At 38.8% G+C, this 25,736-nt stretch overlaps 1 protein-coding gene across 3 annotated transcripts in view; it reads right to left on the bottom strand.

Annotated features, from left to right (window-relative positions):
* The window catches only part of LOC128213302 (uncharacterized), a 73,091-nt gene that overhangs the window by 21,465 nt on the left and 25,890 nt on the right, over positions 1-25,736 (bottom strand). For all 3 annotated transcript variants that reach the window (XM_052918904.1, XM_052918907.1, XM_052918905.1), the window contains 7 exons: positions 25,591-25,734; positions 20,417-20,583; positions 17,041-17,176; positions 13,248-13,407; positions 10,666-10,849; positions 3,698-3,791; positions 500-648 (listed from right to left, as the gene is read on the bottom strand). In XM_052918904.1, coding sequence (XP_052774864.1) covers positions 500-648; positions 3,698-3,791; positions 10,666-10,849; positions 13,248-13,407; positions 17,041-17,176; positions 20,417-20,583; positions 25,591-25,734 — 1,034 coding nt within the window. The remainder of the gene's footprint in view (positions 1-499; positions 649-3,697; positions 3,792-10,665; positions 10,850-13,247; positions 13,408-17,040; positions 17,177-20,416; positions 20,584-25,590; positions 25,735-25,736) is intronic.

The raw sequence follows: 25,736 nt of genomic DNA, 5'->3' as shown, positions 1-25,736 counted from the left end.
TTTTAGTGTTGCGGCAGGGATTCAAACCTGCAACCCTTGGACTGACAGTCAAGGGTGTTACCACTTGTACACAGATCTGCCACTAGTAAAATGTTTAGGATTTACGGACTTTTATACTGATTAAGGGAGATAACTTTGTTGGATAATACTCATCTGGGTCATTTGGCTAAACGGCTTAACTAAGAGGTAGGGGGGGGGGGGGGGGGGGAAGAGTAGGGCTGCCATTTGGGGCAATAAAATTGCTGAGGCAGTACCACTAAAGCCATCCTGCAGACACATTTTACCAAATTACAAAAAAAAAAAACTGGTTTCAAGGGAGGGGCGCTAGTCAAGAGGTTTACGCCCCTAAATTACTCCCCCTCTTATGTCAAACCCTGGTAACTATAGTGTAAGAAGTTTTAAACTTCATTATGATATGCCTTTCCGCCTTTCCCTAAAATCCAATTTAAAATACTTAAATTATAATCATATCTTGTCACGGTTCAAATAATATACTGACCATATCTGGAGTACAGTCGGATGTGTATGTGACTTTAAACTCAAGATGATGCGTTTCATGCATAGACGGTGTGTGCCAATGTAAAGTCCCACAGCGAATTTCCAAGGGAGTCTGCGTGAACTGCAAACCATCCACAGGCAAAGGTTCCGCTGAAGGAAAAAGTGCAAATTATCACATATTTATATCATGCGTACGAATCAAAAAATCAAGTTTCCAAACAAACTTCAATTATTTTTATTACAAGAACGAAAATCATTTTTTTTCAAGCCCCGAGCATTATCTGAGTCTGTTAAAACAGTTAAATATATTGAATAAAATAATATCAATCAAATAAACAAGTGCAAATGGATCTATTGCCATTAGGCATTTCACCTCTGGGTTGTTTTTTTATTCGAAAAAGGGGCATTATTCAAAAAATATTTCATCCAGAGTTATGGCTCTTGCTTTACATTTGCGCTTTGCCTCTGGCAACACATGTACAAATATTTATTTGAATTCCTTGAATGGTTTTTGAGTTATGGCCAGTGCACAGCTTATAGCTGACTACAACAGAGACACCGTAACAATCACAGTACTTTTTTTTAACAAGATGTCTCAGAGACAGCGCACACAACTATGACCTCATTTAAATATGCACCATTACTCCAATATAAGATGTAACACAATAAATAATATTGTTCAAATATTCCAAAAAGGATGAATAAATGTCAAAAACAAGGATTATAAACAAGTTTTATTTGAAAGAAATGTGCACAATACACAGTATTCTTACCTATGGTAGATCATGGTAAATATTTAGCATTCACCAATCATTTAATAATTTTGCATTTTCGGCTATTCAATACGCAGTTACAATCTTTTAAAAAGTTTTTAGTAATTAATATTTTCCATAAATGCTTTATTTAGTAAGTAGTAAAAGGTTTATCAATCAAAATAGATGTTTGTTATACATGTGTATGTATTGATTTTGAATAAGAGTGTCACTTTAAAGTTTAAGGATTGCAAAGTTTTGGTGAAACATGCATGGATCAGTGTAAAAGATTAGATTCAATAAAAAGACTTAACCACTAAATATATAAATGGGAAAAATTTGCAAGATAAAACTATCATACTTGTCTCAGCCGAGTTTCAACGTTTAAGAATAAAACCTAATGGTTTCCCGGATTAAAAAAAAACAAGGATAGGTAACACTATTTTTTAACTTACTGGATTTTACGTGGTAGACAACCCCAGTAAATTTCAAATAGTTAAAGAAGCATGTGTCGTTAGCGATGTGAAATATCAATTAGTAAGATTCAATGCATTGTACACAGCGATATCAATTGTATTTAATTTATTATTTGCTTTTAAGTGGTAAAATAAGTTGAGATTGAGATTTGACTTGAGTACTTTTGTGATAGAGAGGTCTGATGCTATTACAAAATTATTTTAATGTATCAACGTTTTGAGTTTAATTACCAGGATTTCTTTAAGTAAAATGTAACCCTACTCTTTCATAGCTACGTGCAAGAAAACCAAACCTTGTACAGAAGGTGATAACAATTACGACTTAATATAATGATGCATGTCAAAAATGCGTTTGTCATTCATCTGGAAAAATTGAAGCATTTTTTGCATGTTTTCAAGATATTGCATGACAATATTACTACCACCTAAACAATAAAGTACATTTTTGTTATGTGAAATGGATCTGGACATTAATAACTTGCACAATGTTCACGAGACAAATTCACTTTATTGTAGGATTAAATTCGACCAAACCAAAGACCTATCAAGTTTGAATACACAATAGAACAGATTGCAATTATTTGGGAAACTGCCGAAATGTCTGTTTTCCTTAAACCAAAAAACATCCAATTTCGAGCGAATATTTATTGAAAACTGCAATCTGATCTTTCATCAGCAGTAACTGTTTTTCATTTACAGTATGCAATATTTTCTTCTCTTCCCTATACAAATTCTCCCCCTCAATATTTTCTTATCTTCCCTATACAAATTCTCCCCCTCAATATTTTCTTATCTTCCCTATACAAATTCTCCCCCTCAATATTTTCTTATCTTCCCTATACAAATTCTCCCCCTCAATATTTTCTTATCTTCCCTATACAAATTCTCCCCCTCAATATTTTCTTATCTTCCCTATACAAATTCTTCCCCTCAATATTTTCTTCTCTTCCCTACACAAATTCTCCCCCTCAATATTTTCTTATCTTCCCTATACAAATTCTCCCCCTCAATATTTTCTTATCTTCCCTATACAAATTCTCCCCTCAATATTTTCTTATCTTCCTTATATAAATTCTCCCCCTCAATATTTTCTTATCTTCCCCAAGCATATCCTCCCTAATGGTTGGGCCTTAAAATCAACATTGGTTGCAAAAAAAGATAGCAATACACAAAATTAAGTTCAATATTGTGAATAACAAATATGAAATTAAAATTTTAATTTAAATTTGTAAAACCTAGTGTAATATTTCAACCACATCCGTAAATTGAAGGTTGAAAAATTGATTAACTATCGTCAATAAATCGACTCCTTTGTGTACACATTTCTTTAAACTGTAACATTAACAGAAATGCAATAGAAATAAGAAATTGTAACATAGATCAAACTTTATCAAAGGCATTGAATTGAACAATTACTACAGCATGTACTAGGTACCAGGTTGTCTGGTTAGCTGCATACATGCCATATTTCTGAGAGGCTTCCTAGGGGATTTTGGTCTGAATTCCAGGGGATTTTGATATTACACCAGGGGATTTTTACACTGCAAAATTTTGCGCAATATCAACATTTATAATGTAAGAATAAAAACAGAAATACACTCTAATTACAATATTTTTTGGACTTAATCATCATGGTCCTTCATGAAATTTCACACTCATAATATTATGAATGCTTTCCACTGTCAACCTTAAGCAAGTTTAAAAAAGAAAAAAAAATCCAAAAAAAAAATCCAGCGGATATGGATCCCCCGGAGGAAGACCAGTGGATGGGTCGCAATTCCTGGGGGAATTTTCCCCCGCCGGGGATATGGCATGTATGGGTTAGCTGGACAAGTGGGTTTTCTCCGGGTTCTCCAGTTTCCACCACATCACTAGACACAACTCCCGCACAACAAGAGTGATTTTGTATAAGTTTATATAACTTTCGTCACAATCGATGTAAAATAAATCAAGTTTAAACTAACTACGTACCAATGTCATACTTGCTGAAGCGAAAGCAGGTTGTAGGATCACAAGATGATGTGTTAGGTGCAATGGACCCACAACATACGTTGGTAAAGTTATTCTGATCAAATAGAAAAGGAAAACATCGCCATTACAAATGTAATTATATATCATGAGTTAAAATATGTCACCTCTTAGGATATCAAATTTATCAAACAGAAGCATATTCAACACCTGCCATATAAAAATCAACTAAGAAGAATTCAACCTTTAAACTTGTATTTTCTTTCAGAAAGGAAAAAAGATTCAAAATGGCTGAAATTGGCAACAATTCCTATATAAATTGCATAGTATGTCATAATTATGTTCTAACAGACACTCATACAAATGGCAAGTATCATTTTAAGAACCTTATGCAAATAACAGAAACCATAAATTTCTTGTTTCAGTTAACAATATAAACATTTTGCTAAAAAACACTCAAGAAAAGACCCCCCTGCACATCAAACTTCACAAAGACTAACCATCTGCCACCTTAATGTAATACACTCACCTCTCTCTCACATGGACAGCCACACCAACCTCTGATATCTTAATGTAATGCACTCACCTCTCACTCACATGGACAGCCACACCAACCTCTGATATCTTAATGTAATGCACTCACCTCTCACTCACATGGACAGCCACACCAACCTCTGATATCTGAATGTAATACACTCACCTCTCACTCACATGGACAGCCACACCAACCTCTGATATCTTAATGTAATGCACTCACCTCTCCCTCACATGGACAGCCACACCAACCTCTGATACCTTAATGTAATACACCTACCTCTCACTCACATGGACAGCCACACCAACCTCTGATATCTTAATGTAATGCACTCACCTCTCACTCACATGGACAGCCACACCAACCTCTGATATCTGAATGTAATACACTCACCTCTCACTCACATGGACAGCCACACCAACCTCTGATACCTTAATGTAATACACCTACCTCTCACTCACATGGACAGCCACACCAACCTCTGATATCTTAATGTAATGCACTCACCTCTCACTCACATGGACAGCCACACCAACCTCTGATATCTGAATGTAATACACTCACCTCTCCATCACATGGACAGCCACACCAACCTCTGATATCTGAATGTAATACACTCACCTCTCCCTCACATAGACAGCCACACCAACCTCTGATACCTTAATGTAATACACTCACCTCTCACTCACATGGACAGCCACACCAACCTCTGATACCTTAATGTAATACACTCACCTCTCCATCACATGGACAGCCACACCAACCTATAATACCTTAATGTAATACACTCACCTCTCTCTCACATGGACAGCCATACCAACATCTGATACCTTAATGTAATACACCTACCTCTCACTCACATGGACAGCCACACCAACCTCTGATACCTTAATGTAATACACTCACCTCTCCATCACATGGACAGCCACACCAACCTATAATACCTTAATGTAATACACTCACCTCTCCATCACATGGACAGCCACACCAACCTCTGATACCTTAATGTAATACACTCACCTCTCCATCACATGGACAGCCACACCAACCTATAATACCTTAATGTAATACACTCACCTCTCCCTCACATAGACAGCCACACCAACCTCTGATATCTGAATGTAATACACTCACCTCTCACTCACATGGACAGCCACACCAACCTCTGATACCTTAATGTAATACACTCACCTCTCCATCACATGGACAGCCACACCAACCTATAATACCTTAATGTAATACACTCACCTCTCCATCACATGGACAGCCACACCAACCTATAATACCTTAATGTAATACACTCACCTCTCACTCACATGGACAGCCACACCAACATCTGATACCTTAATGTAATACACCTACCTCTCACTCACATGGACAGCCACACCAACCTCTGATACCTTAATGTAATACACTCACCTCTCCATCACATGGACAGCCACACCAACCTCTGATACCTTAATGTAATACACTCACCTCTCCATCACATGGACAGCCACACCAGCATCTGATACCTTAATGTAATACACTCACCTCTCCCTCACATGGACAGCCACACCAACCTCTGATATCTTAATGTAATACACTCACCTCTCCCTCACATGGACAGCCACACCAACCTCTGATACCTTAATGTAATACACTCACCTCTCACTCACATGGACAGCCACACCAACCTCTGATATCTTAATGTAATACAATCATCTATCACTCACATGGACAGCCACACCAACCTCTGATACCTTAATGTAATACACTCACCTCTCACTCACATGGACAGCCACACCAACCTCTGATATCTGAATGTAATACACTCACCTCTCCCTCACATGGACTCACCTCTCCCTCACATGGACTCACCTCTCACTCACATGGACAGCCACACCAACCTCTGATATCTGAATGTAATACACTCACCTCTCACTCACATGGACAGCCACACCAACCTCTGATATCTGAATGTAATACACTCACCTTTCCCTCACATGGACAGCCACACCAACCTCTGATACCTTAATGTAATACACTCATCTATCCCTCACATGGACAGCCACACCAACCTCTGATATCTTAATGTAATACACTCACCTCTCACTCACATGGACAGCCACACCAACCTCTGATATCTTAATGTAATACACTCATCTATCCCTCACATGGACAGCCACACCAACCTCTGATACCTTAATGTAATACACTCATCTATCCCTCACATAGACAGCCACACCAACCTCTGATATCTGAATGTAATACACTCACCTCTCACTCACATGGACAGCCACACCAACCTCTGATATCTTAATGTAATACACTCATCTATCACTCACATGGACAGCCACACCAACCTCTGATATCTTAATGTAATACACTCATCTATCCCTCACATGGACAGCCACACCAACCTCTGATACCTTAATGTAATACACTCATCTATCCCTCACATAGACAGCCACACCAACCTCTGATATCTGAATGTAATACACTCACCTCTCACTCACATGGACAGCCACACCAACCTCTGATATCTGAATGTAATACACTCACCTCTCACTCACATGGACAGCCACACCAACCTCTGATATCTTAATGTAATACACTCATCTATCCCTCACATGGACAGCCACACCAACCTCTGATACCTTAATGTAATACACTCACCTCTCCCTCACATAGACAGCCACACCAACCTCTGATATCTGAATGTAATACACTCACCTCTCACTCACATGGACAGCCACACCAACCTCTGATATCTGAATGTAATACACTCACCTCTCACTCACATGGACAGCCACACCAACCTCTGATATCTGAATGTAATACACTCACCTCTCCATCACATGGACAGCCACACCAACCTCTGATATCTGAATGTAATACACTCACCTCTCCCTCACATGGACAGCCACACCAACCTCTGATACCTTAATGTAATACACTCACCTCTCCCTCACATGGACAGCCACACCAACCTCTGATACCTTAATGTAATACACTCACCTCTCCCTCACATGGACAGCCACACCAACCTCTGATACCTTAATGTAATACACTCACCTCTCCCTCACATGGACAGCCACACCAACCTCTGATACCTTAATGTAATACACTCACCTCTCCCTCACATAGACAGCCACACCAACCTCTGATATCTGAATGTAATACACTCACCTCTCACTCACATGGACAGCCACACCAACCTCTGATATCTGAATGTAATACACTCACCTCTCACTCACATGGACAGCCACACCAACCTCTGATATCTGAATGTAATACACTCACCTCTCCCTCACATGGACAGCCACACCAACCTCTGATATCTGAATGTAATACACTCACCTCTCCCTCACATGGACAGCCACACCAACCTCTGATATCTGAATGTAATACACTCACCTCTCCCTCACATGGACAGCCACACCAACCTCTGATATCTGAATGTAATACACTCACCTCTCCCTCACATGGACAGCCACACCAACCTCTGATATCTGAATGTAATACACTCACCTCTCCATCACATGGACAGCCACACCAACCTCTGATATCTGAATGTAATACACTCACCTCTCCCTCACATGGACAGCCACACCAACATCACATGGACAGCCACACCAACCTCTGATACCTTAATGTAATACACTCACCTCTCACTCACATGGACAGCCACACCAACCTCTGATATCTGAATGTAATACACTCACCTCTCACTCACATGGACAGCCACACCAACCTCTGATATCTGAATGTAATACACTCACCTCTCCCTCACATGGACAGCCACACCAACCTCTGATATCTGAATGTAATACACTCACCTCTCCCTCACATGGACAGCCACACCAACCTCTGATATCTGAATGTAATACACTCACCTCTCCCTCACATGGACAGCCACACCAACCTCTGATATCTGAATGTAATACACTCACCTCTCCCTCACATGGACAGCCACACCAACCTCTGATATCTGAATGTAATACACTCACCTCTCCCTCACATGGACTCACCTCTCCCTCACATGGACAGCCACACCAACCTCTGATATCTGAATGTAATACACTCACCTCTCCATCACATGGACTCACCTCTCCCTCACATGGACTCACCTCTCCCTCACATGGACAGCCACACCAACCTCTGATATCTGAATGTAATACACTCACCTCTCCCTCACATGGACAGCCACACCAACCTCTGATATCTGAATGTAATACACTCACCTCTCCCTCACATGGACTCACCTCTCCCTCACATGGACTCACCTCTCCCTCACATGGACAGCCACACCAACCTCTGATACCTTAATGTAATACACTCACCTCTCCCTCACATGGACAGCCACACCAACCTATGATATCTGAATGTAATACACTCACCTCTCCCTCACATGGACAGCCTCACCAACCTCTGATACCTTAATGTAATACACTCACCACTCCATCACATGGACAGCCACACCAACCTCTGATATCTGAATGTAATACACTCACCTCTCCCTCACATGGACAGCCACACCAACCTCTGATACCTTAATGTAATACACTCACCTCTCCCTCACATGGACAGCCACACCAACCTCTGATACCTTAATGTAATACACTCACCTCTCCCTCACATGGACAGCCACACCAACCTCTGATACCTTAATGTAATACACTCACCTCTCCCTCACATGGACAGCCACACCAACCTCTGATACCTTAATGTAATACACTCACCTCTCCCTCACATGGACAGCCACACCAACCTCTGATATCTGAATGTAATACACTCACCTCTCACTCACATGGACAGCCACACCAACCTCTGATATCTGAATGTAATACACTCACCTCTCACTCACATGGACAGCCACACCAACCTCTGATATCTGAATGTAATACACTCACCTCTCCCTCACATGGACAGCCACACCAACCTCTGATATCTGAATGTAATACACTCACCTCTCCCTCACATGGACAGCCACACCAACCTCTGATATCTGAATGTAATACACTCACCTCTCCCTCACATGGACAGCCACACCAACCTCTGATATCTGAATGTAATACACTCACCTCTCCCTCACATGGACAGCCACACCAACCTCTGATATCTGAATGTAATACACTCACCTCTCCATCACATGGACAGCCACACCAACCTCTGATATCTGAATGTAATACACTCACCTCTCCCTCACATGGACAGCCACACCAACATCACATGGACAGCCACACCAACCTCTGATACCTTAATGTAATACACTCACCTCTCACTCACATGGACAGCCACACCAACCTCTGATATCTGAATGTAATACACTCACCTCTCACTCACATGGACAGCCACACCAACCTCTGATATCTGAATGTAATACACTCACCTCTCCCTCACATGGACAGCCACACCAACCTCTGATATCTGAATGTAATACACTCACCTCTCCCTCACATGGACAGCCACACCAACCTCTGATATCTGAATGTAATACACTCACCTCTCCCTCACATGGACAGCCACACCAACCTCTGATATCTGAATGTAATACACTCACCTCTCCCTCACATGGACAGCCACACCAACCTCTGATATCTGAATGTAATACACTCACCTCTCCCTCACATGGACTCACCTCTCCCTCACATGGACAGCCACACCAACCTCTGATATCTGAATGTAATACACTCACCTCTCCATCACATGGACTCACCTCTCCCTCACATGGACTCACCTCTCCCTCACATGGACAGCCACACCAACCTCTGATATCTGAATGTAATACACTCACCTCTCCCTCACATGGACAGCCACACCAACCTCTGATATCTGAATGTAATACACTCACCTCTCCCTCACATGGACTCACCTCTCCCTCACATGGACTCACCTCTCCCTCACATGGACAGCCACACCAACCTCTGATACCTTAATGTAATACACTCACCTCTCCCTCACATGGACAGCCACACCAACCTATGATATCTGAATGTAATACACTCACCTCTCCCTCACATGGACAGCCTCACCAACCTCTGATACCTTAATGTAATACACTCACCACTCCCTCACATGGACAGCCACACCAACCTCTGATATCTGAATGTAATACACTCACCTCTCCCTCACATGGACAGCCACACCAACCTCTGATACCTTAATGTAATACACTCACCACTCCCTGACAGCCACACCAACCTCTGATATCTTAATGTAATACACTCACCACTCCCTCACATGGACAGCCACACCAACCTCTGATATCTTAATGTAATACACTCACCTCTCCCTGACAGCCACACCAACCTCTGATATCTGAATGTAATACACTCACCTCTCCCTCACATGGACAGCCACATCAACCTCTGATATCTTAATGTAATACACTCACCTCTCCCACACATGGACAGCCACACCAACCTCTGATACCTTAATGTAATACACTCACCACTCCCTCACATGGACAGCCACACCAACAGTTTCCAGACATTTCCTTCGTTATGTTCAGTTTCGTATTCGTTACTGAAACCCGGAAAAAGTAGACCTCGGCATCATGAAACTCCACCCCATCCCAGTAACAGCTTTTCTTATCCTCCGTCATATTAGGGCAGCTTGTGAAGGTATCTATGTCCCTGGAAAGTTGTGAAAGGTCATGTGGTCAAGAATAAGATTAAAGTCATTGCATGAATACTTAAGATCTTATTTATAGACTTGGAATCAATTGTTTCAGTTTCGTTTTATCCCAGAGTACTAAACATACTATAAACTAGGGATGCAAACGAATATTCGAATATTCGATCAAACGTTTGGTATTCGAATGTCAAAATCGGTATTCGAATATTCGAAAAAAAAAAATCAATAAAGAGAACAAAACACATTTTGCCTTCATCACTGATGTTGTTTATAAAGCTCTTTTATCTTGTTTTTACAACGATTGGCCCCTAATCCCAGAGGTGTGAATGTGATGACTAGACACGCGACATGTGTCATTTAGGGACATTTCGTCGGGTACTATAAAAAGTCCCCCTACTTTTACAATAACTGGCTAGGGATCGGCTTTAACACCAATGTGTTGTCTTGGCTGCAAATTATGCTGTGCAAAATAGCGCAAAACGAGGTGATGATATAAATGCCACAATAATGTAATATTGTGCTCAATAATGTTGTTGCATATATGTGCTTTAAACTGTTTTCATCTTTCAATACAATTTTCGTGCTTTGAAATGGATTTTTGAATATAATTCCTCTATTGTTGTACAATAAATAAGTCCAATCCACTTATGTTTTCGTTTTACTATTTTACTAGTTCCCGAGTTGGTTTGAGTTTTCCATAGTTATATTTAGTCAGTTTAGAGGTCAATCTCAGAACGAGGCTGATCATCCTACGGAAAGACCTTCCATTGGCGCAAAACACTGTTTTACTAGGAATCCATCTAATTTCACATTGTTTACAAAAGGCAGCGGAATTGAATTATTCGATTTTGTTGTTTGTCTGTTTATAATGTATTGCTTTTTACTTCCTGAAAATGGAGAATTTCAAAGGCTCATTTGGGAAAATCAGGGTCCGCCGCGCGTACTGGATACGACAAAATAGGGTTTAAATGCCCCGGCTATTACTTTAGCGAATAATAATAGTAGTTTACTACATCTTCTAAAATATGTATTACGCTAATCGAATATTCGAATATTCGATCGAAAGAATGACCGAATATTCGAATATATGTTTTGCCATTCGTTTGCATCCCTACTATAAACATATTTTTCTCATATTTTTTTTTCATTTGGTAAGTTTTCATAATCAACAAATTATCTGTTTGAAGTCCCAAAAAAGTTTCATTATTGAGCTTGAGATTAAAGGGACAAAACACCAGATGATACCATTGCAAGAAATCAAATCAGGTGACTTTCATGTGAAAATATAGACACACTATAAACTGGGAAACCATTATGCAGTATTTTTAAACGGGTAAACTCAACTGAGATAGCAGCAAAATATTATTTTAATCATGTAAAATGATGTATTATGGGCCTCATACTAGCTTGTATTGACAATTCTTGGCTTGTTTTCTTGAAATACTGTATTTGCCAATTTTGGGGTCATCTGATGTCAAGTCCCTTTATTTTTGGACTTGTGTAAACTCTTCAACAATGTTTTGTACCATATTTGAGCATGTTTCCTTTGTTTTCCCCCATACATTAACTCCCATATCCAAATGGTCTCAAGTAGGAGGAGCTTATTCAATTAATAATAAGCATGTGCATAATTAACAAAGCTGTTACTTATACCACATGCTAGTTTTTGAACGTTGTCCTTGACAACATTGTTCAAATCATTTACTTTAACCACACCCTTCCTGATTGACACTTTTACAACTTGCATTTGTATAATAAGTTCAATAACTTTTGTTGTGAGTGCAGTAACTACTTTCCACCTATCTGATTGGTCAATACGAGCTTTACCCAGTAAAACTCTCTAATACCATCTTATCAATTAGAGTATCGTAAGATCACAAATCCTTCATTTTAGCGGGTGAAATAGAAGAAATAACGAATACCTGTGCGAAAGAAGAACTGATGGATTCATTAAGCTTATATCTGTCAGAAACAAACAGGCTATAAATATTTAATTTTATAAAAAATAACAAAAAATAATTCCTTTTTAAAAAACACACAACTTTCCAAAATTCGATGAGTCCAAAAAAAAAAAAAAAAAGTAACAAGAGTTCAAGTACATAGAATAAAGCACTAAGATGATATCGGCAAAAATATTCGATATAGTACATCGAGACCATAGGCGACGACGACGCCATAATTCGACAAACAACAACAACAACATTTTTGCTAGTAATGAGATACGGTTTGAAACAAAATGCGATAGATTTTGAAAACCTATTAGACTTACAAGTACAATTTGAATTTCATTTATGATATTTGCGTAGTATTCGTTTAAAATTCATGATCTTATGTTTTGGCGTGATGGGCCCATACATATGCATCTATAGGAACAAATATGGTAGTTATTATACAAACCCAATATATTCAAACTTGGTGTCAATGAACGAGTACTGGTAATCACAGTTGACGTCAAGGTCGCCCGGATGATGATAGTCCTGAACGAGATCCCACTTACAAACCATGCGGTCAAACCCAAATATTCTGCAGGACAGGTTGACGGGCTGTACAGGGTAATCTGTAATAACAGGACAGAAATATTGCTGACAGGACGTCAAACCCAAATATTCTGCAGGACAGGTTGACGGACTCTACAGGGTAATCTGTAATAACAGGACGGAAATATTGTTGACAGGACGCCAAACCCAAATATTCTGCAGGACAGGTTGACGAACTCTACAGGGTAATCTGTAATAACAGGACGGAAATATTCTTGACAGGACATCAAATCCAAATATTCTGCAGGAAAGGGTGATCTGTAACAACAGGATGGAAATATTATTGACAGGACGTCAAACTCAAATATTCTGCAGGACAGGTTGACGGGCTCTACAGGGTAATCTGTAATAACAGGATGGAAATATTATTGACAGGATGTCAAACCCAAATATTCTGCAGGACAGGGTAATCTGTAATAACAGGATGGAAATATTGTTGACAGGATGTCAAACCCAAATATTCTGCAGGAAGTTCAGAGTAATCTGTAATAACAGAACGGAAATATTGTTGACATGACGTCAAACCCAAATATTCTGCAGGACAGGGTAATCTGTAATAACAGAACGGGAAATAGTGTTGACAGGACGTCAAACCCAAATATTCTGCAGGAGAGGGTAGTAATAACAGGACGGGGAAAAAGTGTTGACAGGACGTCAAACACAAATATTAGACAAGACTGGTTAATAAGCTCTACAGAGTAATCTATAATAACAGGACAAAAATAGTGTTGACAGGACATCAAACAAATATTCGGCAGGACAGGTTCTACAGGGTAATCTGTAATTAATTGGAGGAAATATTGTTGACAGTATGATGACATATTGGCTACTTGGTGATGATTATCTGGAAAAATAAACATTCCACTCCCCATATCAACATTGCTATTTCACACAGTGCAAACACTCCACTTAACACTGATAATCTGTGCTTCATATTCTGGTTTCCATGGGAACAAGATAGCTTTGGGTACATGAAGAACAAATATCATTCTACTTAGCCATTGGTAATAATGTTAAATTTGAATGCTGGGCAACCCCATATAATTTTGATATCATTTGAAGGGGAACTGCTTATTTATTAAAACTACACTCTCACAGATTGACCGTTTTGACAACTGTTTTATGTTTTGTCTTCAAAAAACCATTTTTGTGTAAATGTGTGGAAACTTAAAGGCTGTAAAATTGTTAAAGTTCCTTTTGACGCTTGGTTTGTAAATGACGCCTCCTTGACTGGGAAAAATGAGGCCTGATTTGGCAAGAATTTGACGTGTCCTGCTCTTGTCCAGTTGGTTTTAAACACGTCGAGGCAAAAACCAATTGGTTGACGTCTCTTCGATGCCCGTCAACCAGCTCCCGTCAACCAGCTGGTTGACGCCTGATCATTTCGTACAGGAAGCAGTGAGATTGCTTACATGAGATCATATCACAGTTTTCATATATACATTTGAAATTTGATGTTTTATGGCTAAAAGCATTACTGATGCTTTTAAAAATGAACATTTCAGTAATTTTCCAAGCAATTGAGATCTGTTTTATTGTAAGCTTTCTTGCATGACTCAATTAAAAGCACTGATGCCAAAATAAGCTAATCCAGAGACAATTTTTAAAAAAGGTTCATACTGTCAATCTGTGAGAGTGCAGCTTTAATAATACCTAAAATAACTGACTGAAAAAACTTTATTGCATTTGTTTATGCATTTTATATTTTTCTTTATTTTTTATATATACAAACACTGAATTATGGGACAGACTATATCATACTATAACTGAACTACATGTATATACAACATTATATAATTAACGCAATGCCATTGGTCCAGGACAGGTTGTGACCCCACATTTTTCCATATCGGGTCTCTAAATTATATTTTACCAACATGGTGTCAGTTTTCTGATTTGAAAAAATAATTGAAACATTGCCCATAAAATAATAAATGTAACCAGGCTGTTGTCACGAAATATGAATAAAAACATGGCACCATGAAGCTTTTGACAAAGTTTCATTTAATACAACTAAGTCTGAAGCTGCTGGGAACACGTCTAGATATGAATAGTGAGACAGATGGACACATGGACAAAGCGAACACATGGACAAAGCGGCATCTGTACATTATGCTCTCCAAGAATTATTTCAGGGAGCATATAAATTCAAAATGCATCATGCTTCTTCCAAGCAAATTATTCATGGGAAACCAGATGATATAAATAATGGAAACACAAACAAACACTGTGCACTCTAGTTACCCATTGATTACTGGGTGGCTATGAGAAATCAATTTTTCCAATGACATCCAGGATCAGGTTTATCGGAAAAAAAGAAGAATACAGGAGATAAAACTCACTCTAAAACAAACAAGGCGTAATAAAAAAAAAATCGGTTTCACAGACAACTTTTTTACCAAACCTTATTATGTAATTGCCACCTGACAATCTTTTTCTGACCAATTAAATTTCTCATTTTGATTTTATCTTCATGAAATTTTATTGCACTGGAAAGACATGCAAATGGTAAATGTTGTGTTTATAGTTACCAGTAAGTGTAAAAAAGTGCGTCCTATACACAGTAAAATATGGTAAGTGCGAAATTGATACTTGAGACTCAACTATTAATAAAATGGCAAAAAGGTCTCAACCTTATGGTTTTTTTGGTGGTGGGGTTATTTTATTATTTTATTTTTTATTTATAGAATGGTTTAAAGGGAAAAACATAAGATGATGCAAAACATTTTTTTTTTTTATTAATGATTATGTTTAACTCATAGTCATTTGACTTTAATTATAAAACTCCTGAAGTGATAATATCTAAAAATTGCTTAAACTTCTTCAATGTTTGAATATATTGTCAAATGGAATATCAATTATGGCGTTTATAATAAGATTCCGGATAAGGATAGACAACTGATATTCACACCGATCAAACAGGTTGTCCCATTGGTGCACTAGATTTACACCTAGGCATTCTTGGTTCGATTCCCAGGTTGGGAATACATGAGTTTGGTTTGTGGTCACCAAGCCGAACAAGTGGATTTTCTCAGGGTAATCCAGATTTCTCCACAACACAAGATCACACTGTGAAGCAACATTCAGTGTTCTCAATAACTTTTGAATGAACTGTCACAAATAGTTAAGTAAACGACCAGCTACAACTGATTCTTCTTGATATTCACATTTTTCCAAATTTAAGCTTGACAATGCTATGCCCAGTTGAACTGTCCTACATGATAACAAAGCAAAGAATGACAATCATTATGAACATTTAACATGGAAGGGAGTTGTGCAAAATTCTGGCCCCAATTTCTCGAATTTTCTTAAGCCAACCAAACTTAAGTAGCTTATTTTATTAAGCCAAAATTTCTGACTGAATCTTTCTCTTACTAAATAAAAGTTTGTTTATTGCGATTATCATAAAAAAACCTTTCCTTTAAATGTCCCAAAACTCTTAAGAATGTAAGTATTACACATATTACACCAAAATAAAAATTATGAGCTGTAAGCTTGATTCTGTTGGAAAGGACTTAAGATGTTTAGAGAGATAAATCAGGGTCTGACGTAGCTGAGAAAAATGCATATCCTGAACATATATTAGTAGGCAAAGAAAAAGTAAAACTAAACAAGAAAAAAAAAACATGCAACCATTGAAAATAAAATCTTACAATCAAATTTGAGGTATGTAGTGTCGAGACAAGTATTACTTCCATTTTCATACATATCTACACATCGGAACTGTAGGTAGCTACTCGTTCTTCCTTCACTGAGTTGAACATCGTCCAATGTTACGTTTCGCACGAACTGAAAGGATAATTCAAAATTACACAATTTATTTTTAAAGCAAAAGCTTTATATTTTTAAAGCAAAAGCTTTATTGTTACCTGAATCAGAGCAACAGATAAGGGATGTGTATGGTCTAATACACTTTAAAATGCATCAATTATGATATAAAAATCGAACATCTGTTCAAATCGGTACTAATACAAATTGCTATAATGGCGTATCCTTACTAAGATCAATTTATGATAATTTCGGGAACAATCGGTCTAACCTAATTAAAGATGGCTACTAGACCGGTGTAGAATCGTTTCAACTTGACAAGTGTTGTTTTTTATGATACAAAGGGAAGTAAGCGCTAAGCGCTGTCTAGTGTTTTTAATTGATTAAGTTCTGGGTTTTAAGGACCAATCATATCCCATATGTAAAATGCATGTTTGTTTGCATTTCAAAGTGCCAGAAGAATTAAACCAAATGCTATTAAACTTAAGTAAATGAAACAGGTTTACAATTTGCTTAAAAAAATTACATAAGGGTGTACAATACACTTTAAGAAAAACATTATCTGTAGCTCTTTAATGATGTTAAAGTAAATGTGTTATCTTGTAAAGGACTGGCACCATGTATTATTAAACACCTGATATACATGTTATACCATATCTTGTAACAATTTATGACAGTGCTATAAAAAGGTTGATATTGAAGGCTTCACATTAATTCTTTCAAATGTAGCATACTTTGTGTATTTAAGGAGTGTCTCTAAAATGCTTCAACTATAGCAATTTATATGATTGTGCTCAATTATGACAAAAGCAAATAGCATATATATTCACTGTAGCCTGTTCCCTGATGTCCATTTTAAGAGGCCATGAGATAGTTCCCAACTTGTGGAGATCACACCCAAAACGTCTTGGGGGAGAGGGCCGGCAGACAGCTATACCACTAGACCACTCACCCCCTGGTAGGGACCACACCCAAAACGTCTTGGGGGAGAGGGCCGGCAGACAGCTATACCACTAGACCACTCACCCCCTGGTAAGGACCACACCCAAAACGTCTTGGGGGAGAGGGCCGGCAGACAGCTATACCACTAGACCACTCACCCCCTGGTAGGGAACACACCCAAAACGTCTTAGGGGAGAGGGCCGGCAGACAGCTATACCACTAGACCACTCACCCCCTGGTAGGGAACACACCCAAAACGTCTTGGGGGAGAGGGCCGGCAGACAGCTATACCACTAGACCACTCACCCCCTGGTAGGGACCACACCCAAAACGTCTTGGGGGTGAGGGCCGGCAGACAGCTATACCACTAGACCACTCACCCCCTGGTAGGGACCACACCCAAAACGTCTTGGGGGTGAGGGCCGGCAGACAGCTATACCACTAGACCACTCACCCCCTGGTAAGGACCACACCCAAAACGTCTTGGGGTAGAGGGCCGGCAGACAGCTATACCACTAGACCACTCACCCCCTGGTAGGGACCACACCCTAAACGTCTTGGGGGAGAGGGCCGGCAGACAGCTATACCACTAGACCACTCACCCCCTGGTAAGGACCACACCCAAAACGTCTTGGGGGAGAGGGCCGGCAGACAGCTATACCACTAGACCACTCACCCCCTGGTAAGGACCACACCCAAAACGTCTTGGGGGAGAGGGCCGGCAGACAGCTATACCACTAGACCACTCACCCCCTGGTAGGGACCACACCCAAAACGTCTTGGGGGAGAGGGCCGGCAGACAGCTATACCACTAGACCACTCACCCCCTGGTAGGGACCACACCCAAAACGTCTTGGGGGAGAGGGCCGGCAGACAGCTATACCACTAGACCACTCACCCCCTGGTAGGGACCACACCCAAAACGTCTTGGGGGAGAGGGCCGGCAGACAGCTATACCACTAGACCACTCACCCCCTGGTAGGGACCACACCCAACACGTCTTGGGGGAGAGGGCCGGCAGACAGCTATACCACTAGACCACTCACCCCCTGGTAGGGACCACACCCAAAACGTCTTGGGGGAGAGGGCCGGCAGACAGCTATACCACTAGACCACTCACCCCCTGGTAAGGACCACACCCAAAACGTCTTGGGGGAGAGGGCCGGCAGACAGCTATACCACTAGACCACTCACCCCCTGGTAAGGACCACACCCACAACGTCTTGGTTGGAAGACAGACACCTATACGACTAGACTTATCTCACCCTGGAGGGGATTTAACCATCAACATCTTCAGTGAGAGGCTGACACCTTACCATTAGACCACTCTCACCCTTGTGGGGATCTCAACATGGTGGGGATCACACAACCTCTAGGGCGCGTGGTAAACACCTATACTACTAGACCACTCTCACCCTGGTGGGGATCTCAACATGGTGGGGATCACACAACCTCTAGGGCGCGTGGTAAACACCTATACTACTAGATCACTCTCACCCTGGTGGGGATCTCAACATGGTGGGGATCACACAACCTCTAGGGCGCGTGGTAAAAACCTATACTACTAGACCACTCTCACCCTGGTGGGGATCTCAACATGGTGGGGATCACACAACCTCTAGGGCGCGTGGTAAACACCTATACTACTAGATCACTCTCACCCTGGTGGGGATCTCAACATGGTGGGGATCACACAACCTCTAGGGCGCGTGGTAAACACCTATACTACTAGATCACTCTCACCCTGGTGGGTACCCACAGCATCTTCAGTAATAGTAAGACACCTATACCACTACACCACTCTTGCTCTGGTGGGGATCAAACCCTCGACCTCTTCAATGAGAGGCTATCACCTAAAACACAGAGACAACACTAGACCCCTATCACCCTTCTCAACATCGACTGATCTGCTTTATAAGGCCAAAGCTTATGTGCTTTTTATGGAGTGGGTGGAGGCATGGTTGTGGGTGGGGTGTCTCTTTTAAATGATATGAAACAGACAAAAAATGGCTTTGAGACAAGAGGAAGTTTCTGAGATTAGAGATCTGGGTCAACCACTTAAGTTGTCTCGTTAGTGTCCTCGCTTTGCATATGTGTGTACTTGGAGCTCACCAATTTGACCAAGTGGATTCCCTTCGGTTACTCTGGTTTTTCCGACAGTATAAGAACACAAGATTGCCCACACGCAAACACACACAAACACAAGCGCAACAATTTACCCTTCGCCTTTCAGGGGGGGGGGAGGGGGGATAATAAATGATGTCACAATCTTGGTAAAATATATAAGTATATAAAAAAGCCTGTCTATTATAACAATACCTTTATAGCAGTGTCATTAACTCTTTTAATGAAGGCTGGATCAACTTCTGTACTATGCATTCCATACAGAAAAGTCAGGCGCGTTGGAGGCGGTCCAAGGACTTTGGTACATGTGACGCTGATTTCCTGTCCAAGGAGAAATGTGAGCACTCCCTTCGGTTCTAATGCTTGAGAAAGAAATAGACTTACATGTTAAATTAAAATAAGAATTCAACACTTTTTATTGATTTTCGTTGGTGTATGGAAACAGTGCAATAATATCTGGGGTCATGATTACAAACATGCTCAAGTCTGAGTTCAGACTCAAATGGCAAATTTTCATTTAATCTTAACTTTCTTTCTAGTTGAGTTTTGATGATGAAATAAGGAGAATTCTATTACTGTTTGAAATTGTACAATAATTATATATTTAATATTTTGTAAAAAGAATGAAACAGAGATGATTCTTTAAACAAAGTATTATTCTTTGTAATATATTAAAAGCACTTTTCTGAGTTTGAGTCCAAACTTGGGACTTATGACTGTTCAAAATCAGGGCCCCTCATGTCCAAAACTGAAGACGGACCAAAATGTTAATGCAACTCAATTATTTAAAACTCAACTTTTAGTATAATATTTTTACAAAGTTTTAAATAGAAAAATTATTATTTGAACAATAACTGATGTTTATGAAAACCTAAAACAGTAGCACCACATAATGTTTAGAGTTGGAAATTATGTTTCGTCCAATGAGATGGCTGTATTTTTCAAATGCATTGTACGTTTAATGTGGTAAATCAGCAGTCAACAATTATTGATTTTAATCAGGTGAAGCAGTAGATTTAAACGCAGAATGGCCCAGTTAACAAAATATCTGACCACTAAGTAATAGTTTAAGACTGTAAGTACATACTAACAAAAGTAAATGAACTAATATACATTCATTTGTTATAAGCACATACTAACATGTGTTTAGTGGTCTACATTTTATTGTGTAAACTACATACTATCTGGGCCAGCCACTGTTTATCATCCTCGGCACCCAAGCGTATCATACCTATATGATACCCTGGGCAAACTTTCTGATTTGCCCAGGGTATCATATAGGTTATGATACGCTGGGGTGCCGAGGATGCTGTTTATATTTACCTCTTTCCCTGATTAAAATCAATAAAGACTGACTGCTGATTGACTAAAATAAATGTATTGGGGAAACTTGAGAAATACTGCTTTTTCATTAGACAAAACATAATGTTGAACACTAAACCAGTTAAAGGTTTAAAGTATGCAGTTACTTTACTAGATGGTTGAGCGACTGTATCACATTCGATAATACTGAATATTAAACCTTAAATCATTACTGTTACAATTTATCAAACAACTTTAAAGAGCCTTTGCCAGTATTATTTTTTTCCCACTTCTTTATTCAAAAACGCTATAAGATATTTGACATGTGTATGCTTACGAAAAAAAATGCAGCCATTCAACTCATTGATTTACCATTACAATTGTATTCATTTCCACACTACCGATAATAATTAACTATCATAATATAAACCTTGGTCTACCCATAACGACAATATTAACTATTATAATATAAACCTTGGTCTACACATAACGCAATGTCTCCATACAAAATATTCAACTCTCCGAGCTACTACAGAATTTTTACTTTAAATGATTAATTGCTCAATAGTACAATACATTGGTATAATTGAACTAATTGTTGACTTCTTTAAGACAATGGAATGTGTGTGGCTGTAAATGGATCTTAAAATCTAGTATATCTTTGTCAATCAAACAAATGCAGTTTGTGAATAATTACCGTGGGAGATATCTTGATCATAGGGTCAGTCAGCACTATGAATTGCTCAGTCCCAATTTGAACCTTACCCCCCTCTCTACACCTTATAGTAAAGTATCATTTAAACTCAATGCAGCTTTAAAAGGCTGAAACCTTTGGTAAAAGACTAAAACAAGTGGCCATATAGCAAACACCAATGCCCATGGATCTGTTCTTGCTTTTTTGTCAAACAAGGTAAATAACTGAACAATAGTCAGAGCCAGAGTTATGGGCCTTTCTATACATGTGTGTAATGATTCTGGCAACAGGTGTTTCAAGTTTCATATGAATATCTGGAACTGTTTTTAGATTATGGGCATAAAGGGCGTGCACAACAGCGCAACCAAAGGTGACAACAACGCCAAATAGGCTACGACAATACGGCGACAATACCTTGAGTTTTCAACTTCAAAAAACAGACAAGTTAAAAATAGCCATTAATAAAACAGGTATTCTATGGGTTAAAATAATTATTTACTAAGCATAAACAGCAACATGGCAGTGGACGCCATGCAGCAACAGATGTGTCTCAGTTTTTCGTAAATGATCAAGGGAGAAACATTTTAGCAAGAGTGATTAATTTTACTTACCATTGTGAACATGATCACCAAGTTTCATTTTAATACCTATATAAACCATATACAAGTTGTAATAAGTTTTAATATAAATATATATATATATATATATATATATATATATATACCTAGTTGTGGCATATTTTAAACGGAACAACATCGACAAAGATGACATAGACAACAACAGCACCAGATGCTACAGTGACCTAAATCACAAAGTAACTAGTTGTCTAAATCTTAAAGTAATGATTTTAACAAATCTTGTGTAAATCTTGTGTAACCTAAGGCTGTAATACATTTAAATTTCAAAAATAATAATTACGTAATCATGTAAATAAAAAGTATCTTCAGCAATAAAAAACTCAATAATAAATTGCTTTACATCTTTACAAAGAAATTCAATAACTACAGTTTCAAATGCTGTCACCAAACCGTGCTTTTGAAAGTGGATTGGAACACGCCCACCACCCATACAAACTGTGCAAAATTGTGCATACCTCACGTTGAGTGCCCATACAATTAATCAATATCATAAAATGCTTTAAAGATAATACATTGTATTCGAATCTTATAAATTGTATAAAGAAAGAGTTTGTGGCTGTACTGTATATTCAGAACTTTCATTCAAAGCATAAGTCGTACAAACTAGAGTTATCATTTGATTAATGTGATTAATATCCCCACAACAACACTTGTTGTTATAAGAAGAATAATGCACCAGTCAATTGTAATCACGCCCCCCCCCCCCCAGGTCCGGGGGTATACCAGGGATAGCCGGGGAAATGGGCCGTTTTTTTACCTTCCAGGTGGCCCCAGGTGGAAGCGGTTGTTAAGTCTTCGCGCAAAAATAGCAGGGAATGGGCCTTACCTAGGGTCCCTGTGGTGCGGGGATTTTACCCAGGCTTGGCTGGACCAAAAGTCAAAATCCCCGCTATTCCCCAGACCTGTGGGGGGGGGGGGCGTGGTTACAATAGACTGGTGCATAACTGGGAGTGATGTATGCGACTTGACTGTCCTTATAATGCTGGTGAAAAGGCATCTATTTAAAGTCAAAGGTCATAGGTTCTATCATATAGGAATAAGGACTATAACATCTGTAAAATAAGAGATCAAAATTAATTTTCTTTTTAGTTTTTTAAAAGCACAGCACAGTTTTTTTTATTGAGTCAACTGTTACATGTAGGTTGACCATTGCTGTATCATACAATACATTAAAAACAGGTAACATAAGAAGTAATGTAGAAAAGAAGACCTGCCCAGTAAAATGTAAGCATAAAAATAATCAAAGGGCAATAACTCTAAAAATACCCTACCTAAAATAATGTTTTTTTGCACAGCACTTCTCCTCAACACAGTCAATATGTGTATAAAGTTTGAAGTCAATGCGTCAAAAACATATGGAATTATGGAGAAGAGTAGACTTGTACCAGTAAAATATAAGCTTAAATATAATCAAAGGGCAATAACTCTAAAATTCCTTACCCAAAATAATGTTTCTTTTGCACAGCACTTCTCCTCAACACAGTTAACATGTGTATGAAGTTCGAAGTCAATGTGTCAAAAACATACGGAATTATGGAGAAAAGTAGACTTGTCCCAGTACAATATAAGCATAAAAATAATCAAAGGGCAATTACTCTAAAATTACCAAACCCAAAATAATGTTTCTTTTGCACAGCTCTTCTCCACATAACAATTTAAAAATATGTTTAAATTTTATGTCAAAACCTCAAAAACATATGGATTGAGTAATGGAGAAAATTAAACTTGTCCTGATGTCCAGGGACAGACAGACTGACAGAGAGACAATCTGATGAAGGTGTTACTTACATAATAAGATTGTCATTTTTTTTTTTAGTAAATGGTGATCCCATATAATTTTTGTATCGAGGGTATTGCTAACTGATTACTTTTATGGAATACAAATGATCCAAAATTAAATACATAACAAATAAAGTTATGGCAGTAACGTTGATATATTTCTTTTTTGCTGAAATCACATGGAATTACTTACATGGAATTACCTATTTTGGGATCTTTTAAGGCCAAAAATGAGTGTCTGAAATATTTGTTTCTGTTTACCTTTCAACACATATTTTCTGATACCAAAATAGTATGGGGTCACCACCCTGACATCAAACTTTAAAGGGACTAGACACCAGATGATACAATTGAAAAATATGTCAAAAACTTACACAAAATTGATGTCGTTGTGTACAATGCATTGAATTTTACTTACTGATCTATCACGCACAATTTGCTTACAACACAGGTTTGAAGTTTTTGTGTGTTTTTCCAATTCAAAATGGGTTTGTATACCGCATAAATAACAGCATGGGTTTATGTATATGTACTAATCTTTTGACTTTTACATGCTAAATAATTATACACACTATAAACAGTGAAACTGTTATGCACTATCTTTAAATGGGTAAACTTAGCTGAGACAGTGTCAAAATATTATATTAATCATGTAAGGGGATGAATTACCAGATTCGTACTAGCTCGTATTGACAATTCTAGGCTTGTTTTGAGAAAATACTGTATTTGCTAATTCTGGGGACCATCTGGTGTCAAGTCCCTTTAACACTTTTGTATATAGGATCCCTTCAGATTATTATTAACATTTAAATTAATTTTTGTTTGCTTGGTCAGTAAGGTTAGGGTCATTTCTCTTCTAGATGCGTCCTCTGTAGCGGTCATACAAATGTACGTTTGAGTCCAATCGGAGCATTTCTGAGTAACTAAAAATACATTTTCAAGTTATACAATCTCACCTCCATGAATACAGTTGTTGGTATCCCCATTCCGTGTGTGGCGCACATCCCCTTTGCCTTTCTTATGACGATGTTTATTTTTTCGCCTACTATCAACACTCGCTAATATTAGAATTAGGCAAAAAAGCACAGCAAACCGTTTAGCT

The sequence above is a fragment of the Mya arenaria genome, chromosome 13 (assembly GCF_026914265.1).
Source record: "Mya arenaria isolate MELC-2E11 chromosome 13, ASM2691426v1".
NCBI classification, from domain to species: domain Eukaryota; kingdom Metazoa; phylum Mollusca; class Bivalvia; order Myida; family Myidae; genus Mya; species Mya arenaria.
Note: the sequence above shows the minus strand (reverse complement) of the source record. Positions and strands in the feature narration are given on the sequence as shown.